The sequence below is a fragment of the Molothrus aeneus genome, chromosome 26 (assembly GCF_037042795.1).
Source record: "Molothrus aeneus isolate 106 chromosome 26, BPBGC_Maene_1.0, whole genome shotgun sequence".
Lineage (NCBI taxonomy): Eukaryota > Metazoa > Chordata > Aves > Passeriformes > Icteridae > Molothrus > Molothrus aeneus.
Window position 1 is genome coordinate 3,834,798 of NC_089671.1, and position 10,086 is coordinate 3,844,883.

The following is a 10,086-nucleotide window of genomic DNA, read 5'->3' on the forward strand; positions in this document are numbered from 1 at the left end:
TGAGAACTGTGCTTCAATGCACTGAATAAAACTTCAAGAAAAAGAAATGTTAATAACTCAGTAGGATCCTTAGCAATATGATTGAGCTCTGCTGCTTTGCTTTTTGTGAATTTTAAATTTGATGTTCCTACAAATGATGTCTGTACTGTTGAAGTACATAATCTTTTTGCTGTTTGGAAAGGAATTAGCCAAGTTTTAAAACAGTTTTCTGAGAATTTTTTAAAATTTTTTCTTACATACATAGGATCGTCCTCTTTGTGCTGGTGTCTCTTTTCTACTTCAGAAAAGACAGGTGTGCTACTTGAAAAGCCAAGTTGTGGTATTTTATGAATACCCTCTGTGTTTTCTTTTGTGCTGTGCATTGTATTGCAGATCTCTTATGTTTAGTTCTCATTCATGATTCTCCAGGATTATAGGGATTTGCTGATACTGTTTTCAAGGATGGTCAGTAAGGATATCTTTCTGAGATTCCTACTGAGATTCCAACTTATTTGTTAAATCATAATGTGGCACCTGCTCCACATTCCAGTGGCAAGGTTTAGCATCTACACCTGGATGCAAATGTGCTCCCACATCACCAGGAGCAGCCACAGCGCCCCTTGGGAAGGGGGTGCAGGCTGAGTTGCTGAGAGCTGTCAGAATCTATGTCTGGCCGTTCTTTATGGAAATTGGGTTGTGTGATATTTATTTTAGGATTTGCCTGACTGAAAAAACAAAAGAAAAGGCAGGATCTGAGCGTCCAGGATGTGTGCAGAGGCCCAGGAGATCAGAGATGCTTCCTGTGGAACATGGGGTAGCTGCTGCCCTGTTGGTGCTGTGGTGTCCCCAGGCTGACAGGGTGGCAGGAATTCCTAGAGCAGCACCTGGCAGGGGGTTGGGATCTCCAAAATCAAGAGAATGGAGGTTCTGAGTCCGCTTGCTTTTGCTTAGGCAGAGAGAATGGATGTGAGCGTCGCCCATCTGGTTGTCACTGGCCATAGGTGTGTTCTGAGAGATCCATACACGAGTTACAAACATCCTGGCATAATATTTTACACTTTTGTCACATCATTCTGTGCAAGGTCCCATCCCCATGATTCTGTCCCTGGTTCCCTTCACTTTGTGTCATACCATACCTGGTTCTGTCACACAGCTGTGTCTGAGACGAGACATTATTCACTCAAAATCCCACTTTGTCACAGTTTTAAGTAGTTTATTATCAGTTTTTCAGTGCACACCCCTCCAAAAAAGAAACCACCAAGATTTGAAATTGACAATCATGCCCTAACCCCATTTTCTTTGGTATCATGTTACACCAAGACGTACCTACACACTGCTGGTTGCATGTCCTTGTAGTGTACTCGTAACTCCTAGTTGGTGTTTGCGCTTTGCTTTTGTTTTTTAAATTAACTGAGACCTACATTTTCAAACCTTAAGGAAATGTTTCAGTGGCTTTTGAGCTGCAATTTTGAAAATGTAAACCTTTTCCTTTGGCCTTGTCTTTTTGTGCCTTTGATAGTTTTTCACACACGCCTTGAAGTCAGTAGATTTTTAGCCCATAGCTTTGTCAGAGTCTGGTTACATATTTATATGTACATATTAATACATGTGCATTTTGATGAATTGTCAAATTAAAATTGACCCAAGTGACCTTACTGCCAGTCTAGCTGCAGCATGAGATGTTAGTTTGTAAGGAATAGGGAGCAGGGAAGCTGAGACAGAAGGTAGCCCAGCATCAAATGCATCAGAGAGAAATGCAGGGAAAAGTGCCATGCCATTTGAAATGACAATTACATTGTCATTTTCATTGTGAACACTTTTAGGTTCTATATTGGCTGTGATCTTTGTACTAACTGGTATCATGGAGAATGTGTTGGAATCACAGAAAAGGAGGCTAAGAAAATGGATGTGTACATCTGTAATGAGTGTAAACGGGCACAAGAGGGCAGCAGTGAGGAGTTGTACTGTATCTGCAGAACACCTTATGATGAGTCGCAGTGAGTTCGGATAAGAACCTCTTATTCCATGTCTAGGTAGCAAAACTGCTCTGACTGTGCTTTCCTGTTCCTTGCAAAGAGTAAAAAACGAGTTATTCTGCATATATTGTATTCATTCGTAATACAAATTGCTTTCCAGTAATTGTCTCCCCCCTCCCGAATGTTTCTGTTCAGTAAATGTTTAGGAAAAGTCAAGTCCCTCAGGGCAGTCAAAATGTATTGTGGTTTTTATTTTTAACAACAAACTACTAAAACACCATGTACTTTAAATTGGGATTTATTTTCTTTTTTTATTTTATTTTCTGTAACAGGGGATGGTTAGAAAGACTAAAAGACAAACGCTATATTTAGTGGATGTTTTTGTGCTTTAATCTGATCTGGCTGGAGAATATAATTTTAGTATGGGGGGGGTATATGGTTGGTATATGATCATATATGTGTGAATTATATGCATCTTTTACTGTAAGGCCTTGTGTCATAGAATACTCCCTCTGTATTCAGTTACAAGGCTGAAGCTTCCATATGAAAAGTGCTTGTATGGAGTGAAACAAGCCCTAGTTGTAGTCCAGTTTGTGCAAAATGCATCTTGAATTGGTTTGGATACTGGCTGGGTGAGGCTTCTGGCTTTACACTGTTCCTTTCATCTCTAAAGCAAAGGAATTATTTTTGAAATCTTGATTTCTCAAAGTATAAAATCTAGGAATGTGTTTTGAAGTGATCTGTAAATACAAAAGCAGTTGGAGTAGAATTTGTCACTCTGAAATCTGACATTACCTGTTGTCTTTAATCATGCCAAGTATCTGCTTGTGTGCAGGGGATGGCAGGTTTATGTGGTTAAATGGAAGCTGGATTGGAGCTAGATGAAGGCTCTGACACCTGGTTTGGCTCTTGCAGATTTTACATTGGCTGTGACCGATGCCAGAACTGGTACCACGGGCGCTGCGTGGGCATCCTGCAGAGCGAGGCCGATCTCATCGATGAGTACGTGTGCCCCCAGTGCCAGTCCACAGAGGATGCCATGACTGTGCTCAGCCCCCTCACAGATAAAGACTATGAAGGCTTGAGGAGGGTCCTGCGCTCCTTGCAGGTGAGGATGAGGATGGCAGCACCAGGGAGTGTGACAGACCCAGTGGGTCTGGGAGGAAGGGGGAATTTCTCCTTATTAGCTCTGAAATTTGGGGAATAGCAAAGCTGTGCCAGCTGCAAACCTGCTTGGTGTTACTGTGCTGAGGAGTACTTACAATAATTAGTAAATCAGTGCTCCTGAGTGGGTGAAATTAAACAATTCCTGCAGTGAAAGGCTTTTAAAGGAAGCAGATTTAGAATCCCAAAATGCAGAGTGGGAGCCCAACTGCACAGGGCATGGAAGGTGCAGTGTTCTGTTCTCAGATCAGTTTGCTGTGGGTTGTGACCACACTTCCTTGCTTTATTTGAGTGTTACCAGATTTCAGGAGTGTTCTCACAGGGGATCATTCTCAGCATGTAAATGATGGCATCCTCATAATAAGAATTATGTACACTGTCTGATATTTCTGGTTTGTCTGTCACTCCCAAATAGGCTTTTCTGCTACAACTATAAGGAATTTTTAAGAATTCTGGTAACATTCTTAAAATTATGATAACAGAAATCCTGTAAGTAATACTTTGCATTGTCCTGTATTTTACATACATTTATAAAAGTGTATTAATTTCAGAGTACTTGAAAGCACTCTCAGTAAATTCATTCCATACTTTTCCATGCAGCCTGTTCAGCACAGTATCCTGTTATGTCTGAATTTCAGTTTCCTGTTTTTAAGCCCAGCTACTGGGTCACTGACATTTAAAACTTTACCCAATCATCAGATGAGAACTGGTTCCTTTTCATATAATGCTGCACTTCTTCCTGAAATTCAGCTCCAGACCCCAACAGATAAAAGGATGAAAATATTTACCTATTAGTAGTGCCTAATTGAACTTTATTGTATGTTTTCCTTCTCTCCTGTTTCCTTGCCAGGCTCACAAGATGGCATGGCCATTCCTAGAACCAGTAGATCCCAACGATGCCCCAGATTATTATGGTGTCATCAAAGAACCAATGGGTAAGTGCTGGTGAGAGCAGCCCCAGTGAGGGGCTTTGGCCTTTGGAATAGCAAGTTATTAATTTAATAATAATTCATTTCCTGCTGACCACTTCCAGCCATATTTTGCAAAATACCCAGGTTAGGCAGGTGAAACACTGTGATTCTCACTGGTCCATTCAGGAGTTCATGAGGGCTGTTTTATCTACTCTTAGCCTGACTCCTTCACCCTAAATGCTGCCAGTCTAACAGATGAATGTGGAAGTCAGTGCAGCAATAGGAGAGAATTCATGGTTTCAATTTCTGTATTCAAAGAGGACTATTTTTTTCTGTCTTTGTAATGAGCTCCTCCTCCAAAGGTTGGGATGTGTACTCCAGAGGCTGAGGAGGAGGTGATGCTATGGGAGTGTGACATGCACCTTAAGATGAAGTTCAAAATTATCTTCATCTGACTTGGTAGTATAGTAAATTTTGTATTATGTGTCACTTGTCTTTAAAGCTCTAGGGAAAAAAAGGATTCAGATGTTGTGAATGTGGGCAAAGTGGAAGGGGAGATGCTGCAGCTTTCCAGTGCTTTAATTGATCTTCTTAGAGCTCAGCAGTTAAAACTGGATAAGCACTTGCATGTGCAACCTCCTGGGAAAATCTACCTCCTGACAGAAATGGTGCTGGGAATGTTATTCCCTTCCTTACAGTATTGAACCAATACCTTTCCAGATCTCTAAATGAGAGCCAGTGTGTCATTTGAGCTTTCTCACCTCTCCTTACTCATCCTAGAAACAGGAAGGTTCAGTTTAGTATCTTGGCAAAATGTTTTGGTATTTTGACTGAAAATAATATTTTGTTTAGGAATTGTGTCCTTTTCCTGTTCCAAAGTTTTGGACTGTGCTGTTATGACAATGCTGAACAACTCTAATTCCATGATGATGGGTTACAGTTTATAAGGAAAGCTCAAATAACAGTATGGAGCAAACAAAAGTGGATTTAGCCCTTTCTGACTTAAATAGGAGGAGAAGACATTTGTAATACAAGTAAATTTGAATAAAATACACCAGATAATGCAGATCTATCTGCAGTTGTTTGCACACATTCTGGCATCACTGGTATTTCAAAATAAGCACCTCAAGGCATTTTCCAAGGGCAGATAGTTGTTTTTCTGGCTAAAAGTGCCACTAGACATTTACTATATTTATATTTGACAGGTTTTGTTTCTCTTCCTGGTTTTAATTGATATTTGCATTAGAACAGGACAATTACTACTCACATCACCATTTCTGTCTCCTTAACACGTCTGGTCAGTAAGGATGAGAGCTCTGGCATTTTGCATGACCCTGCACTTGAAATCTTTCATTTGTGCCATGTGTAATGTGCACATGCCCACAAGAATTGATAGCTCATTCAAAGCAAGGCAGGAATTCAAAAAATAATCAGTAAGTGATGGCTGGTACATGCACAGGGTACCTGGATCCTGCTTGTCTGACCTTTTCCCTTCATTTCTTCAGAAAAAGTGGGAGCTCCTTGCAAAGGTTTTCCCTGGTCATGGTGATTCTTGCATTTTATTGAATTTACCTGCACACAGCATATTCATGCCTAAGGGTCTCTTCTGAGGGAGAGCTGCTGCTGTCACCAAACCAGAATTCCTGGGCAAGCCTCTAATCTGGATAATGCCTTGTTTCCCACAGTCTTGACAGTGTAGATTTCTGTTTAGGATGAAAGTCTCTCATCTAAATAATCTTTGGTTTCTTTGAAGACCTTGCTACCATGGAAGAAAGAATCCTGAAGCGTTACTACAAGAAGGTGACGGAGTTTGTGGCAGACATGACCAAAATTTTTGATAACTGCCGTTACTACAATCCCAGTGACTCCCCTTTCTACCAGTGTGCAGAAGTTCTCGAGTCTTTCTTTGTACAGAAACTAAAAGGATTTAAGGCAAGCAGGTAAGCTGGAGTGTTCCTAACCACAGGTGTTGTGCTGGTCCCTGAAATCTCCTTTCTAAGCTTATCTTGTATTTGCACAGGGATTTGCTGCGCCATGCGCTTTCCTGGAAAATTTTGTCACAATTACAGCTTAAATATGATTTCATGAAGGTTACTTTGGAATGTTTATTCAAAAGGAGCTGTTAAAAATTTGGGTGGGATCATGAATTTGCAAAATTTGAGTGATACTTCAACTCATTGCTGCAGAAAACTTAATAATTTCTGATCAGGGCAAATGCTGTGTCTTAGCTGTGCTGATGTTCTACTCTGCAGTAAATACTTCTCATGCTAGTAAGAGACAATCCTGCTGTGAAGCTTATAATCCAGTGAAAGAAATTAAAATACTTCAGTGTTACTTCTTCTCTCATCTTTTTATCATTACCACCTTTGAAACAGGAGAGTAAGTAAGGTTTAAAGTAGGGTATGGAAAATGAAACCTAATTCAAAAATTAACTTTCAAAATTAAGTTTAAATTTCTTTTACCGAAGAATGGCTGATACAGAGTGTTTCCCTTACATAGACATTCCTGAAAAAGAATATCCATTTTTCTTTCCAGTTCAATGCTGTAATAATGATTTTGTCAGGTAGTTTTCAACCCATGTTTGTGTCACTGCCATTAGCTGGGTCCCCAGCACTCCCTGTGCTTGCACACTGATTTCACTGCTGCATCTTTTTTGTTCTTGTTTTTCATTTATACCATCCATCTTCTTTCTTTTCTTGCAGATTGTGATATCTTTAGTCTGAACTTTTTAACTGGAATCAGAACTGGATGTTGGGGTCACTTTCTTTTATTGTACAATCCAATGACATTAAACTGCCCTAAAAATCCAGATCATTTGTCTAAAAAGTAAATGTTTTTTCTGTTGCCAGCAGTCACACTGGTGAACATAATTGTATTAAAAAAAAAAAAACTTGTTCCGTTCCTCAAATACTGTATTGAGAAAAATGAAAAATTCATCATGGAAACCTTGTATTTTATTGTTTTAGTTTAAGTCACTAATAAAACTGAATGTCAAAGAGGAATTTTGCTGAACTCTGCTTAGAAAAATGTGATTTTAACATGCCTGTTCAGTTTTTTCCTATTAAGTTAATCCAAAGACTTATTGAATAAATTTAAGCAAAGTGGACCTTATTATAAATATTAAAAACTAAAAATGTCTTTTTTCTTTCCTTTTGATGGACTACTATTATGCAAACATGTGAGTAAAACTGATTTCAGGCATTTTGGAATATCCCAGTGACAGACTGCATTTTACAAGTACTGAAATATTTGTATTCTGGAGGAGAAAATGGGCTTAAAATTCAGAGCAAGAATTATTATTTTTTCTGAAGGGGAAAAAAAGAAATGAAAGCGACATGGTGGTAATTCCCTTATTGTGATTTATTTTTGGCTACACCTTGCAGCAACTGTGTTCTCCAAACTGAAGGGTGCTTAATTCTTCACTTTCTTCTGTATTCTGCAGGTCCCATAACAACAAACTGCAGTCTACAGCTTCTTAGAGTTCAGCGTGTTAACCAAACACACGAGCAAGGATCTGGTTGTCTGACAATTTTTAATTAAGGAGCCAGATGTTTTTAGTCAGGTTATCCTGACAAGACTCGATGTAAACTGCGTTTTTATTGGTCACAACAGTCAAATTATATTCTTGGCTTATTTTGTCCAAAGGACAAAGAAATAAAAATCAGCAGCACCACTTTCTTGTCAAGATCAAATTGTTGTACTATTGTGGCAGAAGCAGGAAAACTTTGTTTTGTTGAAGGAGAGAGAGAGCAAGAAAAAAGATACAGTAAATGGGGTCACGTTTAACTCCATGGAAATGCCACGTCTGTTCTTCAGTGAAGAAGCTGGTTTAAAGTCCACACAGAAAACTTTGACTGTATTTATTTATTGTTGCAAAAAAGACGCTTTTTTATTGCTGCCCTCATTTGTCAGCTAATTATTTTTTCTTATAAAATCCAGCCCTGGTTCCATGTAATCCATTCTGTATCTTAACATGATTCCTGTAGGTAAAAGTACAAGAAGACCTCTAGATGTCTTTTCTTTCTATGAAAGGAGCTGCTATGTACACATGTGCACACACACAGGACTGGGAATCAACAAGGAGTTTATCATTCATGGTAGATAAAAACAAGCTTGCATAAAATTTGGGCTGAGTGGTCATGGACTACAGACTCTGTTGCCTTGAATATAACAAACAGTACAATTTGTCATTTACTCTGCACCAGACTGAACTGAGTAAAATCTATTTGAAGGTATCTTGTTTGTAAACATTTGTCAGATTCTAATTTTTTTTTTCTTTTGTATTAAAATTCAAAATATGGATGTATATGAAACAAAATAAATGGAGATCATTGTTCTCCCCACAGCAGTAGGTGTGTTTGAGTGTGCGCTGCCACGTGTGTGAGACACTCTGGGGATCTGTGCAGGGATTGCCAGGAGCAGGGGGGGGAATGGCCAAGGAGTGGGACCCAACCCCATCAGACATTGCCACAGGGTGCCTGAAGGATGGGACAGGGCAGGAGCTGTTTGTGGTTCCTGCCCTGACTGTCCAGGAGGGACAGGGCAGGAGCTGTTGGTGAGGTTTTCCTGCCCTGACTGTCCAGGAGGGACAGGGCAGGAACTGTTGGTGAGGTTTTCCTGCCCTGACTGTCCAGGAGGGACAGGGCAGGAGCTGTTTGTGGTTCCTGCCCTGACTGTCCAGCTGGGACAGGGCAGGAGCTGTTTGTGGTTCCACTCTGTTATCTCCATCAGACATTCCCAAAGGGTGCCTAAAGGGCTGTCCAGCTGGGCCAGGGCAGGAGATGTTTGTGATTCCAGCCCTGTGTTCCTGGTCAGGCATTCCCATAGGGTGCCTGAAGGATTGTCCAGGTGGGACAGAGCAGGAGGTGATTCCAGCCCTGACTGTCCAGGTGAGACAGGAGCTGTTTGTGGTTCCAGCCCTGTTGTCCTGTCAGACATTCCCCCAGGGTGCCTGAAGGACTGTCCAGCTGGGACAGGGCTGGAGCTGTTTGTGGTTCCAGCCCTGTTATCCTGTCAGACATTCCCACAGGGTGCCTGAAGGACTGTCCAGCTGGGCCAGGACAGCAGGAGCTGTTTGTGGTTCCAGGCCTGACTGTCCAGCTGGGCCAGGGCAGGAGGGGTTGGTGAGGTGTTCCTGCCCACTGGAGCTCAGTGACCTTTGCCAGGTGCTCTGGGATTGTGGAGTGCCACCTGTAGTTGTGTCCCTGGGGGCTCCTGGGCTGCCCTGAGGGGTGAACTGGAGCCCAAGAAGATGCAAACTGCAGATGAGGAGGCTTTTCCTTCCCTGTGTGTGACTGACTTGCTCTGGTACCGGTCTGTAGTTCCCAGCCCTGGTTTCTCTGCAGCTCCTCACCCACCTGGACCAGCTTTTGCACTAACTCACAGTCAACTTCTGTTCTACAGTGGTCTGGGGTTTATCTGATTTATGGATCAGCTCCTTTTGGGTTTAACCTCACACCTTGCTATGCAAGAACCTTCTCTGTTATTTTTCTTACAAGATGTTGCTACTGACCACCCTTTCTTACACTTCCAGCTCAGGTGTTCAGGTTCTTCTGGGGGGATTTTATCTACTAAAAACCCGTGTGTTTTTGTACATACAAATGTTGTCATTTAACCAATCTGTGAAAATTACTAATTGTTCAGTGTGGAAACAATAACCCATTTATGCTTCTGAAAGTCAAAGAAGAGTAGTTGCATTTAGGTTATGTTGTCCTTTGACGTTTTAAAAAAATGCTGCATATTGTAAGCATTGTGTTTTAATGGGACAAGGAAAATCTCACCTTTAACAGCACTGGGACATATCCTGCATCTCATCCCAACTTCTCAGCATTTCTGTACTATTTATTCATACCTAAATCCATATTGACATGGTTGAAACCTTTCCTACCTGTAGGCAATAGATTGCTGTTTTTAACAAATTGTGGCAAACTGAAGAGTACTTTTTTGTACCTTATAGGACACATCATCCTAGACAAATAAAGTAATGTGTTTGACATGGATTTGGTGGTGTTTCTAATGAAACATTGATAATGTTCTTGGATATAGGTCTTGGCTTT

The 10,086-nt window shown here is 40.8% G+C and overlaps 1 protein-coding gene across 8 annotated transcripts in view; it reads left to right on the forward strand.

Moving 5' to 3' along the window:
- Positions 1 to 8,375, forward strand: part of BPTF (bromodomain PHD finger transcription factor) — a 55,582-nt gene extending 47,207 nt beyond the window's left edge. For 6 of the 8 annotated variants that reach the window (XM_066565855.1, XM_066565856.1, XM_066565858.1 and 3 more), the window contains 5 exons: positions 1,803 to 1,976; positions 2,871 to 3,063; positions 3,970 to 4,054; positions 5,784 to 5,970; positions 7,473 to 8,375. In XM_066565855.1, the coding sequence (XP_066421952.1) occupies positions 1,803 to 1,976; positions 2,871 to 3,063; positions 3,970 to 4,054; positions 5,784 to 5,970; positions 7,473 to 7,509 (676 nt within the window). In that variant the 3' untranslated portion in view covers positions 7,510 to 8,375. The remainder of the gene's footprint in view (positions 1 to 1,802; positions 1,977 to 2,870; positions 3,064 to 3,969; positions 4,055 to 5,783; positions 5,971 to 7,472) is intronic. The other 2 variants (XM_066565859.1, XM_066565863.1) reach the window with 1 other exon arrangement.
- Positions 8,376 to 10,086: the final 1,711 nt, after the last annotated feature.